The sequence below is a fragment of the Gasterosteus aculeatus genome, chromosome 18 (assembly GCF_964276395.1).
Source record: "Gasterosteus aculeatus chromosome 18, fGasAcu3.hap1.1, whole genome shotgun sequence".
Taxonomy (NCBI): domain Eukaryota; kingdom Metazoa; phylum Chordata; class Actinopteri; order Perciformes; family Gasterosteidae; genus Gasterosteus; species Gasterosteus aculeatus.
Window position 1 is genome coordinate 5,893,908 of NC_135706.1, and position 17,806 is coordinate 5,911,713.

At 41.1% G+C, this 17,806-nt stretch overlaps 1 protein-coding gene across 3 annotated transcripts; it reads left to right on the top strand.

Annotated features, from left to right (window-relative positions):
- Position 1: 1 nt before the first annotated feature.
- gnpat (glyceronephosphate O-acyltransferase) lies at positions 2-10,570 on the top strand. 3 transcript variants are annotated; one of them, XM_040160168.2, is made up of 17 exons: positions 2-183; positions 968-1,159; positions 1,460-1,636; positions 2,864-2,993; positions 3,241-3,368; positions 3,523-3,598; positions 3,932-4,083; positions 4,658-4,788; positions 5,143-5,381; positions 5,456-5,554; positions 6,034-6,201; positions 6,395-6,474; positions 6,585-6,725; positions 7,315-7,414; positions 7,499-7,592; positions 8,442-8,503; positions 8,606-10,570. In XM_040160168.2, the coding sequence occupies exons 1-17, from the start codon at positions 160-162 to the stop codon at positions 8,647-8,649; spliced, it is 2,037 nt and encodes a 678-aa protein (XP_040016102.2). In that variant the 5' UTR covers positions 2-159; the 3' UTR covers positions 8,650-10,570. The 3 variants fall into 3 exon arrangements, with proteins under 3 accessions (XP_040016102.2, XP_040016103.2, XP_040016104.2); XM_040160169.2 differs by having other exon boundaries at positions 9-183; positions 6,037-6,201; XM_040160170.2 differs by having other exon boundaries at positions 22-183; positions 971-1,159.
- Positions 10,571-17,806: the final 7,236 nt, after the last annotated feature.

Here is a 17,806-nt window from a genome sequence, read left to right on the forward strand (position 1 = left end):
AGCGCTTCGGAAATGCCAGTTACACGCCCATGAGAAGTTTTCCTGTTCGCATATAACGAACCATTATTCACACAACGAGAGGCGAGCAGCGCACAAACACCCGCGGACTCATTCATTCACAGGGTGCAGCGTGTAGGAGTGTGTGTATCGAGATAAAGAATGGCATCCAGCACTGCTTATGCGGTACGTATGCTTCGCTTTGCTTGTCAATGGCTAAGCTAACTTGGCTAGCTCTGTCACTCTCACACAGATTCAACACGGTGTTATAATGTTACTTATAAAACACACAGCATCAAAACAAACAGATTTTTTTTTTAATTTGTTTTTTTGATTGCTTTGCGTCACCGTAAATAAATCTCCACTTGACTTAAATCCATGCAGTCTTTTAGGAGAACCAGAGATTCGACCTTTACTTGTCATCATGATTCAATGCTGCTCTGTACGTGTGATTGATCACTTGTTGGTTGTAGTTTAGTTACTTTATACTGTCATACATTTTCGGAGGGAAATAATGCACTTTTTATCTTCTTTTAACTACATTTAAAACATTGGGGTGCAAAATGTAACACGTATTGTGTTTACAGTTAGCCTACAACAACAACAACAACATTATAATACTTTAAAATGTGTAACTTTAAAAAGCAGCATTTCGACATTGTGGTATTGTTACTTTTTCAAGGTGAGGCGTATGTTTTTAGCATTATACCACAGAAAAGGTGACACATTTTGAAAGTGCTGGTCTGAAACTGGTGCCCACTGGTGTCAGTATTTGATCACCTCATGGGATTTTGTGGTATTGCGACGTCAGACAGGTGAAATCCAGGACTTCAAACAATCTTATCTCAATATAAACGCAGAACACTGCTTGGCACTGTGAATTTGTTAACAATGTGTTCAAATATTTTATGTTTTCAGTGATTCACAACTAACAAATAAGGGCATATGCCATGATTCCTGTTTTTAACAGCAGAGAGACCCGATGCTAAAGAAGAGAGATGACTTTGAGGACATTCTAGAGGAGAGGAGGAACTCCAGCGACCTGAGATACGCCCTCAAGTGTTACACCCCGGCTCTGTACAAAGGCGTGGCACCTTGTAAATCGAGCATGCTGAAGAGCATGGTGCTTCAGTCTGACCAGCTCCACTATGTCATCCAGCAGGTGAGATCCAGATGGCCTGACAGTAGGTTGATGTTCTGGTTGTGCCTGATGGACGTGCTCTCCAGATTACACTCACAAGTTGGCTGGTTAGATAAGAGAACCGCCTCTTTTCTTTAGTCCCTAATCTGTGTACCTTTTCATGATCAAGTGACTTGAACACTTCATTGTGAGAATTTCTGAGAATAATGGCTATACGTTATATCAACTATACGTTTATGAAAAAGTAACATATATGTATTTCTATTTTTCATTTGATTTATTAAGTGGTACTTACTGAGCGCACTGTTTTGAATGGTCAAGGTGTCTAAAGAGACGGGCAGGCAGACTGATAACGTCCAGGAGGAGGTGTCGGCCATCTTGGATGAGATGGCTCACTCTCTGCAGCTCAGCACCGTTCGTTTCTTTGCCTTCACCCTCAGCAAGATCTTCAAGTCCTTGTTCAAGAGCATCCGTGTAAACGAAGAGGGCATCCAGAGGGTGAGAATACAAATACGACACTGGACACTAAGCGCACAGTGTGAGTCGACACAGACACAGAGCGGACACCGTCAGGCGAAGAGAAGCAGTGAACCCAACTAAGCTAAAATAACAACAACCATCCGCCCAGTCTTTCAACCTGAACTACTCGGTCGGTTCATCCGGACTGCTCGTTCTCCTCTTTGGGCGGGAAGAACGCCGCCCTGAGTTCCTCCCGGGCCGGCCGGTTGTTAGCGTGACCGAGCCGCCCCGTCTCTTCCTGCAGTCGCGGAGCGCGTCGGCAGCCGGCGGTCAAAGCACCGCATTAAATCTCCCCATCTGCCGCGGCGCGCTGGACACATTTACTCGAACCCGACCGCATCGCAACAAGCCCGATGCCGAAGCCCGACAAATAAAACGTTTTTTGAAATAGCATACTTTTATTACTATGCTATTATATAGTCTTTATGTTAGTGTGTTTTATTCTATCTGTCTTTCAAACAATGATTGTCTATGGCCACACTAAGAAGGGCGGGTGGGGTGTATTCCTCCACAACCGGCTGAAGTTCTTTCCGATTAGACAACACAAACCTCTCCAATATGTATTAAAGTTTCTCTTTACACCAGAAGCTTGGTCCGACTTTCTCAAGCCTAGTTTATGCTTCTGCGTTTTCAGAGCGACGGCTTGTATAAGCGGGTTGGATTCACGGAGGGAGATCGCCGCAAACGCCTGTTTGCCGGTCGAGAGGTGCACAAAGTTGTGGAGGAAAATACGGGACAAATGTGTCCGCGATGAAAAGCAACAGTGGCGATGCACGGGGCAATAAAGTCTATGATAAATAAATAAACAAATAAATAAATAGACGTGACTCTGTAGGTCGTCTTCAACAAAAACACGTTACTCCGCCTGTTCTGGAGGTGAATTGCTCTGCAACACACAGAAGACTTTAAGAAGCATGAATTGAAACGAGTGCGTTGACGCAACGACGCAGACGCAGAAGCAGACGCAGAAGCATGCGCCAGCCTTTACTCTCCACAGAAGAATGAAACTCCTCTTTCAGCTGAATCGAGTCATTGGACTTCAGTCTGTACTTATAATTTGTTTTGATGACTTCTGTATTCTTTATAATTTTTCTATATTCTAGTTAGTAATAAATACTTAATCACACAAACAGTTTAAGATACTTGATTTCTCACAAAGGCTTTATCCACTACAGAAACCTCATGTGTTCTTTGCTTTGTCGTTAGCTCCAGCAGGCCATTCAGGACCACCCGGTAGTCCTGTTACCGAGTCACCGTAGCTACATGGACTTCCTGCTGATGTCGTACCTCCTGTACACCTACGACCTGACTCTGCCGGTCATTGCTGCCGGCATGGGTACGCATGGAAAAGAGCAAGATACAAGCACATAATGTACAGAATTTGTTGGGAGTGTTTGAAGAAATGGTCTGTCTGTACGTACTAAAGACGGTATAAAGGGAATCACATTTGGTATTACAAGTACATCCAACGTTTTATTATTATTAATCAAATTATGGGCACAATAACAGGAACACTCCTTAATGTAATGCAGTCCAACACCACGGTGATTTGTTTATACACCAACTGTTGTTTGTGCCTGCAGACTTCATGGGGATGAAATTTGTTGGGGAGATGTTCCGGATGTCTGGAGCTTTCTTCATTCGAAGGTCATTTGGAGGAAACAAGCTGTACTGGGCTGTCTTCTCCGAGTATGTCAAGACAATGCTCAAGGTGTGAAGAACTTCCTTTCATCTCAAACCTTTTAGGTGATACTATTGTTGAATACTGGCATTTTTTGCGGCCATTTGCATGGTGCTAGAAAGCTTTCTCCTTCAATTAGTTCACAATGACCGCAACATTTAGACATTTATTTTTTATTTTTTAGAATGGATTTGCACCAGTTGAATTTTTCCTAGAGGGGACCAGAAGCCGAACGTCCAAGTCTTTGATTCCAAAGTTGGGTAAGGTACAAGCAGTAGAATCTTTAAACTCTGAGCTTTACTTGGCCAAAATAAAACTCAAAAAATCTAAATGTCACCTGTCAAACATCTGCAGTGGGATGTTTGACGAGATCTTGGTTGTACTTTTCCTGCCAGCAAATTGTTATGTTAAAAAATAATGACAAAAAGTGTCAATGAGAGCATCATTATTCAATAAAAAATTAAGGAATATTACACATACGTAAGATGACATGGTTCTGAATATAGTTCCATTTTCTGTTTTTGATGACGAATTGTTTTATGCGTACTCTTTTTCTTTTTTTCTGTCACCCTCACCCTTCTGTCTTCTCCCAGGCCTGTTGAATATAGTCATGGATCCGTTCCTTAAAGGCGAGGTCTTTGATGTGCACGTGGTCCCAGTCAGCATCAGCTATGAGAGGATCTTGGAGGAGACGCTTTATGCTAGAGAGCTGTTGGGAATCCCCAAACCCAAAGAGTCTACTTCAGTGAGTCCCTCAAAAACCTTTTACGTTAAAGTTGTCTTTTAAAGCAGACTTTTGGTTTTGTTAAAATAAGCCCCCTCATGTCTTCTCCTTAAATATTTGACTTAAGACCAATTAGTTAACGGAAATAGGAAAAAAACTATTGTCAACAATCAGTACAGTAACCAAAGTTCTACTTTTTTATTTATTTAATTCCTCCAGAAGTATAAACCTTTTTACTCTTTTTTTTGCATCTTCCAGGCCAATATTGTTAGACAATAACAGGCCTCAGAATGCAAACAAACAAATAAAACTGCCTCAACGGAAACAGGGAAAAGGCTTAAAACGGCAGTGACATGTAGTTTCCGCAACTAAGGAATTATTTAAACAGGACTCTGTGAAACACCCTCAATTAAGTATCTCAGATATTACAGGTCAGATAAGCCTGAAACAACTTGTGTTGTTAGGGCCAACCGTCCCTTGACTTTATTATGAGTTGAAAATGGAAACACAATTGCAATTCAATGTTATGCAAAAGCTGTATGTTATATTTTGCAGCCTGTACGCATGTGCTGAGGTGTGTCTTTTCCTTTTGTAGGGTCTGTTCAAAGCCAGAAAGGTCCTCAGCGAAGACTACGGCAGTATCCACGTGTACTTTGGTCAACCTGTGTCTGTTAGGAGTTTAGCCGAGGGGAGAGTTAACCGCTGCCAGTTCAACCTAGTACCAAGGTATGATTTTGCAACACTAAGAATGTGTGTGGTGTGGTGGGAAGGTCTCATACACACTTGGTTATACTGGGAGCCGGTTTTCTCTAAACAGAAAGCGAGCAGGGGCGACGCCAGCGGTTATGTTAGACATTTTGATATTAGAATTACTAGCACAACAACCCAAACAAACCGCTTGCAACCAAAACAGTCGTCCTCACGGGCTCGACACACAAGCTGTCTGATACCAAACATCGTACCCTTTTATCTTTGAGCGTAGGCAAAGCTGATGGGAATTCTTCCAACAGCCAGATGCACCTGAGCATAGAGCCTAACACAATGCTGGTACTAAAACAGGCATGCGTCCTTTTATTCAAGACACATCCCTGGGAGGCCCGACGAGGACATCCACAGCTTTGTGAACGACTCTGCCTACAAGCTGGTGCGGGCCCAGGAGGACAATATGGTCCTGAAGCCGTGGGTCCTTCTGGCCTCCCTGCTGCTGCAGAAGCAGGCGGCGGGGCAGGAGCAGGGGACGGCACTGGACGAGCTGACGGCGCAGGCCGTGTGGCTCAGGGACCTTTCCCGGCAGTACGGCGCCTTCCTCCACTGGCCGGGTACACAATGGGCTCAACGCTGACCATCGTACTGCTGGCTCTCTCTGTGCTCAATCCGATTATCTCTCCTTTAGACCAAATGACTCCATCAGAAGTAGTTTCCTCCAGTCTTTCTCTGCATCGGGGTCTGGTGAGGACCTGCGAGGGAAAAGTCCAGCTGGCATTGGAACATGGTTTGTGTTTGTTGGTGTTTCTTGCTTCGGGTTTAGCTTTATATTCATGTAATTTTTATTTCACCTAACATCAGGGTAACTCTACGAAATGAAAGATCTTTAGAAAACAAAAACACAACGGAACATTTCTTTCCCAACAGCCAATGTCCTGTGATCGCAGACTGAGAGTCCTCAAAACCAGCTGTGATGTAGTGTTTTTAAATTATCATTTGCCAGATGCATTTCTAATTTTTTTTTAGAACAAATTTGTAATTTATTTGCTGCTAAATGTTCTGTATATATCAGTTAACTGACACACTACTGTGTAAATTCAGTCTACTACTACTACTACTATTTTGTCATTAATTTCCTTATGTACTTATATGTTTATATATATATGTGTAATTAATACTAAATAAGTTCAAATTAAGGGTTACCAATGCATGAAAGGATTACCAAAACCTGAGAACCTGTGTGTCTTTTTCTGAACTGTATTTCAGAAGGAGGAGCAGTGGGGCCCCAGAGCGCTGCTGCCCTAGAAGAGAAGCTCTTAAGCCAGGCAGTCATCGTCCTCTCCTGCGCCTCCTACAGGAACCAGGCTCTGCACGTTTTTCTCCGGCCGGCTCTGCTGGCCTCCGCTATCCACGCCGCTTCCTCCAACCAGAAACGTAAGACTGAGACACACAGTTTGCCTTTTTAGAAATGCTGCAAGCAACACATTTAATGGTTTTATTTAATTGTTTCAGTCTCGACATTCCACAACAATTTATGTGCCTTTCGTACATCAACTCTGTCTTGTTTTGTTATCCTCGGCATCGCATTGGCTGGTTCCTCCGCATGTTGATTCTGATTGTTTTGCAGAGGAGGTCTTCAACAGTTTCAGCTTCCTGAGGAACATGTTTTCCAATGAGTTCATCCTCTGCCCTGGAGCTACAGTGCAGGTCAGCAACAACATTTACACACCGCTGTGCCCCAAATCAAAGTGAATGACTTTGGTTTAAATAAATAATTTCATGGCCACAGCGTTCGGGTGTCACTCTGTGTTGTGCAGGACTTTGAGGAGGCCTGTTACCTGCTGGTGAAGACAGGAACACTGCAGGTCACCCAGAAGGAGGTTCTGGTGAACGAAAGAGGACACAGGACACTGGCCTTCCTCGTCAGTATGCTGGATCCCTTCCTACAAGGATACCAGGTGAGGGAGACACGTGGAGGCTGGTTGTGTTGCATGATTTGTATACACAAACGTAGTTGTGTGAAAAATATTCAGTCAAAGCAGAGAGTATCTGCACATTGTATTAAAGACTGAGCTATTAGGTAATGGATATGCAATGTTTTTTCATTTATTCATCACATTTATTTAGGTCTGACAATAACAGAGATAATAAGAGTAGAATTGTACTTATGTGATGTTTTTTTTTACAGCCCACGCCCATTCGCTATTTGCAACTTAAGTGCAAGATATATTAATCTAACAGCATGTATTTATAAATATCAGGGTCGTCCTCTGTTACCCAGTGCATTTAAGTTCAAGTAACCTTTTTGAACACTTGATATGTTTTTATCCTTATATGGGCTCAAACTTAATTTAAACAACACATAATAAATCACATTGCTGAAACTTGCAAAGACGGTATGTATGCAAGTTAGAGTACGTGCAAACATCCCACATGTTCTCACTAATGATCGGAGCTGTTGAAAAAGCTTTGTGTGGGTGATGCACCAGATGTCCGCTGGAGGATGCTGATAACGTGTGTGTGTGTGTGTGTGTGTGTTGGTTTCAGGTGGTGTGCCGGTTTTTGTGTGAAGAGGCCACTGAGACTCTGACAGAAAAACAGTTTATTCCTGCCATCCGGAAATTCATCATCAAACATCTTCTAGCAGGTTTCTGTTCTTAAAAATGTTCTCAAATCATCATTTTTTTTGTCCTTGTTCTAATCACATGTTGTAACTGTGTGTGTTATCCAGGTAGACTCCGGTATGCTGAAGTGTTGTCGTCTGACCTCCAGAAAAACTCTTTGGCTGCCTTTCTAAGACTCGGAGCTGTAGAGAAAATCAAAGGGTATGTTTGTTTTGATCATCCTTCCATCCCTGGTTTGTCAAGCCAACACTTTAATGACAGCTGTACTGTATATTAATGAGGGACCACCATCCTCTGGAAACTACACAAACTACCTGAATTCAGACCGCACTATATGTTATACCTTTTAGCTTAACTAATAGTTCTATGTTTTTATAATTTTAACATGAACATGTCAAATGCATGTGGAGAGAGTCTAACCATAACTGTACAAAAACAGGATTTAAGAAGCGCAGGATTATTTACATAATATTATTGTATATGTAGAATTAACTATGGAATTAATCAATATGTCATTTCTTATCACGGTTATTGCAGTCCAATTGAGCTGTTGATAGTATTTCATACATGAAAAGTCATGAAAGGTGAGTGTGTTTCAATTCGATAAAATATAGTTGAGGAAAAATGAATTTGTACATGATAAAAGACTCTTTGAAAAGAGATTTTTTGTTTATTTTGATCACGCAATCAGGAATCATTTATTTACCAAAAAATAGACAATGCTGCAAGACAATGCTGGCCAACAAATTGCTTTTGTAATCCGTGCTTGCTTCACAAGAAAAACATGAAAAATGAGTAGTGCATAGCTGTTGTGCATTTGTGGAATTTGCTTCAGAAGTAATCTAAACCGTAGCAACAAAATGCTCATTCTCTGGAGAATATGGCTGACATTTTCACACAAAAAAACAATTCACTTCAATAAAACTGAATTTGTTAAGTCTGCCTGACTAAGCTCCAAGCAGCAATGATTTGGTCAAATCATCTCATGTAAACCACGTACATTGTGACTGTTTTGTGCGCTGTAATAATGTAAGCTGTGTTTTACTCCAGCGTGGATCAGGAGACGTTAAAGGTCAACGCGGCGATGGTGAACTCGTTGGAAGACACTCTAGGTAAGAAACAAGCCGTCCGTTAAGCTCTCTCCGGGGGAAACAAATCTTTTTTTTTTCTCTACAAAGAACTAAAGCAAATCTCAAATGTGTCTCCTTGTCTAGGAGGAAAACTTCCCACTCAGAAAGCGGTCGTCGCTCGCCTCTAATCCACCGACCTCGTTATCCGAAAGGGGTTGAAGAGTGTTGATCATTTCTTACCTGCATCCACCGACGTATCGGCTCGACCAGACAAAAGGATTGCTATTTGGTGAAAGCTTAATTTATTTTCTTTATCGTCGCCTCTTTTCTCAATGTGCTCCTTTTGTGTGTCTCTCCCTCTCGCCCATCTTTCTATTGAAAAAAAGCTTTTGTATATGTTAATAAAGCCAGGTGATGAGTAAGGCCTGCACAGGTTGATTTTCACGCTCTTTGAGTTATTATGAAAAAGGGGCTTTTTCAGGGGTGAAAGCTTCTGAATGTGCCACCTCCACTCAGCATAGTGGCCATTCCCACTCGTGCATGGCTGAGTATCTTCAGCTATCAGTGTGCCTTTCCTTGGTGTCATTCCCCATCTGCTAATCCGTTGCTAGACTTGTCTCTTTTTATTTTGAGCACTTTAATGAATTTGTTCATGCAATGTAGAGTAGACTTATACCTTAACACCGTTGACATACCGCTTCTCATTTCTTGTGGAACAAATGAAATTTGTGGATTTGAAGATTTGGTTGGTCACATAATTTAGTTTTTGGGTTTAAACTTTTTCTTTTGCACCGTTTGAACAAAAGATTATACGTATTTGAGTTGAACTGCCACAGACCCAATGCCAAGTGTCATGGCTGGAACACACAGAGCTTTGTTCATTGTTGTTTACACAGCACAGGTAATGTTACAGGTGTGTTGCAGGTGTGTTGCCAGTTGCCAAACTCTGTAAAATTGCAGTTAGTTGTTCCCGAAGCACCAGCTACACCAAAGGGACGAGTTGGACGCAGATGATTTAGATAATTTGATCGCAAGTGTAGAATAGTTACTGGTTTGAATATACAGACTATATAGTTTATTTATATTCAAAGCAATACATTATTGATGACGTTTTGTTACAGGGAAAACTAGGTGAGCCAAAACAAAGTAAAATATAAGACAGAAACTTTATTAAAGTTTTGAAAATATTCAAGTTGATGTAGTTAACAGACATGTTGCGAAGGTGAAGGGTGTAATTTACAATAAACTTTGGGTTTTACAGAAATTGACACATCCACCGATACGCTTTTATTCTGACCAGACAATAACCAGTACAAAATGTTTTTTTTTTATTGTTGCCAATATGATACCGGAGTTTTGGAGAACATTTTTGATACCTCTTTCTAAAATATTTTTGCGTTCCTGTTACTGAAGCCTTCGGTTAGTCTTTCAATTTTCATAACTCTTTTTCTTATTGTGTTATCAGCTCAAAACGAGCGCTCACTGTCTACCAGACTCCGCCATGTTTTACTGCCAACCTTCAGAACCTGGAAAGCAGTGTGTGTGTGTCAAAACCAATGTGTGTTCATGGAACACGGGATTGTCAACTACATGTCCTAAGTTAACCCTAAAATGGTTGAAGACGTCTGTTGAGATTTTGAAAATGTGAAATCTTAATTCTTTTGTTGTATTAGTTTTACCTTTTTTGTAAAGGACTTGGTTGCGCAATTGTTTGCTTGAATGATCTTAAATGCTCTAATGAAACGGACCAATATGAGTCTGGTGTTCTTGTTGAAAACTGTGTGTAGCACACGTGGAGTTCTTCATCTTCCATTTTGAAACCAGTCACACTTCACAATCAAATGATCCCAACAATGTAAAAATTTCACCTCCAGCTTTTGATTTTTTTTTTAAATTGATACTGTAAAACTCACAGAAGTAACCCAACTACTAGTTACCTCTGCAGCTAACTAATGTTTGTAGAACAACAATCTGCCTGTCGAAACATCCAAACTAGACAGCACAACGGTTTTATACACTATAATGTCTGAAGATGACTCATTTGTGTGATTGTGTGCTTTTTAATACAAACTGTAAATGCCTGTTAATAAAGAGTTTTGAAATATGAAATTTGAGCCCAGATTGTGTCTCTTCTGTGAAGCTGCATCCATCATTCCTTTAAAAAAACCTCTTATGATGAACTCCGAGAAACAGTTTGATCCTAATTGATTACATGATATGATCATATATTCAATGATGCGGATGTATTTACTCAAATCAACAGAGAAAACCAGTTTTATAAACGACTGGCCCCTGGTCCAGGGTTTGGTGCAGAGTTCAGAAGCCGCTGTTTGTTTGTAAACTGAAACCACTCATAAATAACCAGTGACGTAAGAAGTGTTCAGATCATCAAATCCTCACTGTGCATTCTTTACCCTGATCTAAAACTCCTTCAATGTTTTGAAATCTACTGCTAATTTGAAGCACTGAGTTCAGTATTTTACTAAAATAAAATCATTTATAAAAATAAATGATGTTTTTGGATCAATATGTTTATAGATGTTTAAGCTTATGTTAACTTAACATCCACCTTTATGCTGATGGTTTGCTTAATACGGTAATGCATTGTCACCTGTGGAGAGCATCATATTTTTGTGGCGTTGCCGACCTTGTATCTAAAAAATATTTATTTTATAATAACCACAGCTTTCAACTTGATGCATTTTGCCGCTGATCCAATGGGCCTTTGCCAGTATTATAAATTTATAATATATATATATATATATATATTATAAATGTATTTATTTATAAAGTTATTCAAAAACATTTGAAATGCTTCCAGATGTGTACAGTTTTCACTGGATGGACCGGGTAGAATCCCAACATGAAAAGTAAAGTAACTTAAACCAACAAATATTTTTTTTATGTATATTCCATAACTGCAAAAATGGTGAAGCATGAAATGTTTAGTGTCTGTGAGAGCAAACAACCTCTAGGTGTCAGACTTGCCTCTCTTTGGGCCATTTGTTTTTACGGCAGGTTGGTCTCACACACACACACTTGCATTTTTCATCATTTTTTTGGATGCTCTGCTGCTGAGTCAGAGACTGCTCCCCGAAAATCCAGCACTTCCATCGTTTTCTCTCACACTCAGTATCTGATAAAGTTCCTCTAAAGTTGCCGTACCAAATTGCTTGTATACACACTCGGTCCATCCATCCATGGGTACATTTATTTCCTCCTTCTGCTTTCTCCTCCATTCCATCCATATCCGTCTCCCTGGTGGTGGTGGTGGTGGTGTATAACAGTCGGCCACGGCCACATCAGCATTTCACCTGTTATGATTATGACATTATAACAAGTTGCATGGGGGGGGGCACGCACATCTCCCATCCACACCTACAGGAACACAGTGAACTTTCTGATCCGTGGCAGCTGCTGGGAAACAAAGGCAGTGGACGGAAGTGCATTTTGTGTGTGTGTGTGTGTGTGTCTGAGACTGAGTGCGCTTGGTTTGTGCCCAGAGGGGTTTGTGGAGGTCTATATGCTGGGAATTGATTGAAAGAGAAAGGGACCCTGGTGTATAATGTTTCAGCGAGTAACCTTAGGTAATGGTAGGTTGATGGATTCGGCTCATTTGCTGCAGCAGATCCATCCCGTTTATCAGCGCTGTGCTGGAGGCTGAAACATTTACATACAGGAGGGGGATGCAGCACTCAAACCTCACATTTGGGGCCTGGCAGAGATCACTGGGGAGAGTCAAGGAGATCCCATTTACTTTAGGTTTCTTCAATCAAGGCTGATACAGAAAGCCTACCGGCTGAGCTACTATTCCATCATCAAAACATCAGTATTCTTCCCTGAAACTTCTCCTCTCATTCTTCATCAGCAGAGTAAATAAAAATACTCCCAGAACCCACCTTCATAGCCACAAACGATCTGCCAATGACACAGGAATTGAATAGTGCAGTTTGAAGAAAATTAAACTTTCCAGCGAAGATGGAAAAAAGATTGAATCTGCTGAGCAGTTATTTTTACTCCTTAGTTTTCTGAATGTGTACTGGTTACTGAAGCTTCAGTCCCCAGTGTCACCGCATCCTCTTTAATGCTGAGAAATGATGCAGCCATGGGCACAATTTGATCCCTCAAGATGTTCCATGAGATGACTATCATTCCCTGTAATGGATACTTTAGAGAAAGCAGCAATCATTTCTGCATTTTGTTCTTCTGTTGAAGAGTGCGGTTGTGGGGCATGAGGGGACAAGTATATAGGATACCTATTTACATTTTCCTCTAATTTAAACACTAAATCCACTAGAATCTACTGGCAAAAGTACTTTTATTTTTCCGCTACAATTCATCAACGGAGGATTTTATTATAAAATGATTGTAATGATACTTAAACTGCAGGTTCTGAAATGTTTTGGCTTTTGACCTCAGAAGCTATCTTCAGATAGGCTGCACCAAAGGGACGTTTCTATCAAACTCTGGTTTTATTTTAATTAACATTTTGAAGCTCAAAAAGAAAAAATTATCAGTAAAATGCAAGGCTGAAAGCGCCACCCAACTTTCCTTTAAGGCAATACATGGTGTTGACAGGTAGGCTTATTTATTCGGCCTACCTGCGCGGCGGAACAATGATTTTCGGAGAATGAATGGACGTCCAGGCGTTTATCTCTTTAGCCATCCGACTCGTGGCATTCTTTAATGTAAGCACAACATGCTCAACTGCCCGCTCACGGGAGAGACGGGTACACACAGAGAAAAGGGGAGGGAACACTGCCCTTATATGGGAATGGTGCTCTTGATATCACGACCCAGGAAACAGTTCCAGGTACATGCATTCATACACTCTTAACACATGGTATAAAGGTTATGTTAAGTGATCTTTTTATTTTACGCTATTTCTCCAAATCCAATCTGCCACACTTAATCCACTACGTAGTGCACTGCAAAAGTACCATATTTACCAGATATTCCACTATATGTGAATAATTTTGAACACAACCATGATCTTTTTCCACAAATAAAACGTCTCATAATCTGATGCGAAAAGCAAAACAAATACGTTTAAAATAAACAATTTATTCTATAGACCTATGAAACTTCAGTCGACAAAAGCTTTTAGAAAACTTCTGCCATCTCGCTGCACCGCTGTGTTTCTTAAACTCCATCAGAACAGACACCTCCACCTGTTAACATATGCTGTCGAGTTATGCCCCTGCTACAGATTGCATTCGCCACCAAATTGAATAACGTCTCCCTTTGCCAGTTTACCAGCTTGTTTCACAACAGGAGGCTCAGATTCTGTCGCAGCTACGTCCAAAAATCAGCCGCTCAGCAGTTAATTGTACCAATTAGATCCGTGCAGCTCAACGCGTTCCTCGACAACGAGAGCGTGAGATCTCGTTTGGTGCGTTTTGTTGAAGATGGAGTTGAGATGTTTGTTTCCCCCGCTTGCAATCCCAATGCTAAGCTAGGCTAATTGTCTCCCAGCTAACTCTGTGCTGAATGTAGACACATGGGAAATTAAAGCAACTAGTGCACAGCTGATTTGTAAAAAGTATTTTTGGGGAGCGATGGGCATGTTGCTATAGAATTTAAACATTTTTTCCTCTTTGGTTTCATATCAGAGGACAGCACATTACCGCTGAGGGAGAGAAGCGATGAAGTGGCAGCTCATCAATAGCACCACATGCTCTCTCTGAGGGTTGTGTGACTCTCGGTCACACCGGCTTTCATCTGGCTGCTGTCAGCCTCCTGCAGCGATGATATTGCCAGGACCGGGGAGCCGAGAGTCAAGTTTGCTTTTGTTCCCGCCGACTTAATTAGGTTTTTATGCTTTTTTTTAAGTCAACTTTTCGAATGTGTAATTTCTTCTAAAAGTTAGAACACACTTTTTCCAAACTTGTATATAACTGGTATATAGAAATATATATACTGTACTGAAAAAAGTCAACAACCATGGGGCGTATTTTCCTACAATTACAATCAGGCATCTATGATTCGTAGAGAAGGAACTCTGATTCTTTTCATTTAAACTGTTTTCTTGCTTTTGCCGTGTGCTATGCCCAATAACTCATCCATGAGTATCTGCTTCTCTCAGAACGATTGAAATAGAATAACACGCGAGGCTCGCGGTAATGTAACATCAAAAGCCAGAAAGATCAGGTGGCTTCTGGAGGACGTTGATGGGTAAAAACATTGGACTTTCACACAGGAGCCTGATATTTATTACATGAAAAAAAAGTTTTGTTCACGCTTTTGAAGTCGTAACGTTATTCTGCAATTATTACTTATATATGTATTTTTAGCAGTTTAAAACATGATCTTTTTCTTTACTCTCAAAGTGTTTTTTTCCCTAAACGTAATCGTTTACTGCCAACTAAAATAAATAGATACAGTTTAGGAAAAAAACAATGACAAAAGCTGTTTTTATATAATTTTGTATGAAGTGAGCAGGTAGTTTATTTTAAGCATAAGGCTCACACCATTAAGCATGCCTTTCATTCACACATCCAGACAAAACCTCCCCTCAGTCCTCTCAGATCTGCTGCAATGTGGAGCCGGACTAAGTGAGGGAGAAGACAAACGAGGCCTTTAACGTGCTGGGGAGGGAGAGCGAGGCCGCGATGGATGAGAGACGATGGGGATGCACTCCTGCATCTCCTGCCATGTGTGGCCCGAGAACTTGCGGCAAGTGGCCCCCTGGAGAAAGACGGAGAGCAAGAGAGAAAAGAGGGGACGGCGCCGGTACGCAGAAAGAGTGAAAGCGACAGAAAGCGATCCGGGGGAAAAGGAAGGAGAAGGAGTGAGGGAGCGCACTGGGCGAGGCTGACGCTTTGTCACAGGCAGAGCTGGTTGTCAGATGGGCTAATGCTGCCTCGGTTCAAGTCCCTCTTAAAGACGTCAGATCACACAGGCAGATTGCCGTGGAGGATTTGAGGCAGACGCCCGCCAGGGGAGCTGGGAAATTGCATTTGCTGCCTGCTACAAGATCCTGATAAGAGCAGATTTGTTCTAAGAACGCAATGACAGGGCAAGGTTATCACAAAGCTGCCTTCCGCCTCACTGCAAAGGAGAGCAGAGGGGAGGCCTCCTGAAGACAAGGAGAAACTCACAAGATTACTGTGTAAACATGATGATGCCTGTCCATAATGTCTTCCTGCAGAACAAGAAAGCGTGCAGCTGCCAAGGGTTGCTATGTATGTCTTCATACACAGAAGAAGCTTGAGACCATTCCGGGGGATTATCGTAGCAATAATGAACGACACGTTGCAAAGTGGAGTTTGAACTGATTTCAGCATCATATTGGAGTCAGCTGTTTTTGACGGAGGAAATCCCAGATATGTTATTATATTTATTTGTTTCATCGCCAGTATAATTATCAACACTTCATCCCTCAGTTTATCACAAAGAATCAAATCGACACATTTGGAGGAAGATGGTTCCTGACTGAACAACACGCTAATGAACAACCAAGAGCTGAATGATCACTAAAACTATCAGACAAATGTAGTGAAACGTACAATAATAAGTAGTGCATTCAATGTATAAAGTTACATAAAATGAAAATTTGTAGAGGTTATTTTATGTAAAAGATGCTAAAAATTTGAACCGCGGTACATTAACTCACGTCCAATCTCTGCAGTTATGCGTCTCAATCCGCTTGACGCCATTCATTCTGAATTACGTGGTTGTGTGTAAACACAGACGTGCAGCCAGGTGAGAAAGACGTGATGTCTGTGTCAGGTCTGTCCTTCTCTGGGAGAAAGTGAGCATTGGTCAAGAGACAGAGAGAAAGAAGAAGAGCAGCAAAGTAAAAGTTGAAAGAAGAGCGTGTCTAGGCGTGAGCTTTACAGCCGTTCGGCTGTCAAAACCTAATCTAGCTGTCATGAGTTGCGTGTGTGCCGGGCTTAAAGTTGTCAGGATGTTGGACTGATGTCACTTTTCCTCAACACAGGACCTTCTCCCCAGGCACGCACACACACCTGTGATGTGTCACTCTGTGTGCAGCCTGATCTCCAAAACCTGTTCGTAAAAATGTATACAAAAATCTTGATCATACAAATTCGTAGTGATACATACGAAATAAATACGGACTGCAACTGATGACGTCACCCTATTCAAAGTGAATGGGGACCTGCACCCCGTAAACACACTTTGTGAAGCCTAACAATGTAAAATAAATGTGTTATGATTGCATTTTTAACGAGAAATCAATGTTAAATTGTAAGAATAGAATACTAACCCTAACCCCCTCAAAAAATCCAACATGGCGGAGAGACGTTCAGTCAAGAATCCGACATGGTCCGCCATGTTAACCACCGCCAGTTTGTATGTATTGTTACGAATTTGTATGTTCAAGATTTTCATATGCATTTTTACGAACAGGTTTTGGAGATCACGTTGCTGTGTGTTGGGGATAAGCTGCAAACAGAACTATGGTAAAGGTGAACTTGAATGTTTGTCTGAATGTCTGAATGTGAGAACGCTGGACAATTAAGCATCAAATATCAATCGGGTATTAAGACAAATGGGATATAACAATTATATACAAATGATAAGATGCGTTAGTCCCGTAAACTTAATCGGCTGTTGGAGCAGTTTAAAAAAAAATTTAAATAACAGAAGATTATTAAATTGGAAAATCCTTTAATGAGTCAGATCTGTGTTATCAAAGTCATTGCGCTCAAATTTAGGACGATGTTGGATCTCTACAATCTTTGAGAGAAATATAGTTTGAATCTATTCCAAACATTGAATAATACATATTAACATCTAAGTTATAATTATATATACGTTATACATATTATAATTTAAATTGAATAATAAATATTATAATAAAAGGCATAATTGGTACTAAAAGTGTAGTTTGATGCCGGTGCTTTCAGTAAGATCTTTAATCCTTTTACACTGCAGTAGTTCTACTTCTACTCAAGTAGAAAGGTCCTGAATTGGAGGCTGCAGCGTTCAAACTTGTGTGACGAGAACACTTATGTCAGAGGAATTTTCCAAATCAGCGAAACTGCAATGTGGACGACCTCATCGTTTGATGTAGTGGCTTGTCAATACGTGTGTGTGTGTGTGTGTGTGTGTGTGTGTGTGGGGGGGGGGTGGAGAGAGTGTGAGTAGATGTTCTTACTGGGTAATATTTAGGGCCTACAGGGGTAAATTAAATCATGTCTCAAGGCCTTTGCTGTCAAACGTGTCACACAGAAAGATAACGCTGTCGATGCAACCTCATCCTCACATGAAGCTGTTGCGAGGAGCAGACCAGAGAGGATCTGGATCTCGCATCCAACTGAAGATTAAATATACTACTGAAGGTAAAATAACTTTAACTTTTAAGTAAATTTGGGTACT

What these genes read in the sequence shown, in the direction of transcription:
- gnpat (XM_040160168.2), top strand. Translation starts at nt 160, where the DNA reads ATGGCATCCAGCACTGCTTATGCG. An exon ending in ATGTCAAGACAATGCTCAAG is followed by an intron (nt 3,369 to 3,522) that starts GTGTGAAGAACT and finishes TTTATTTTTTAG; the next exon opens with AATGGATTTGCACCAGTTGA. An exon ending in CCAGCTGGCATTGGAACATG is followed by an intron (nt 5,555 to 6,033) that starts GTTTGTGTTTGT and finishes ACTGTATTTCAG; the next exon opens with AAGGAGGAGCAGTGGGGCCC.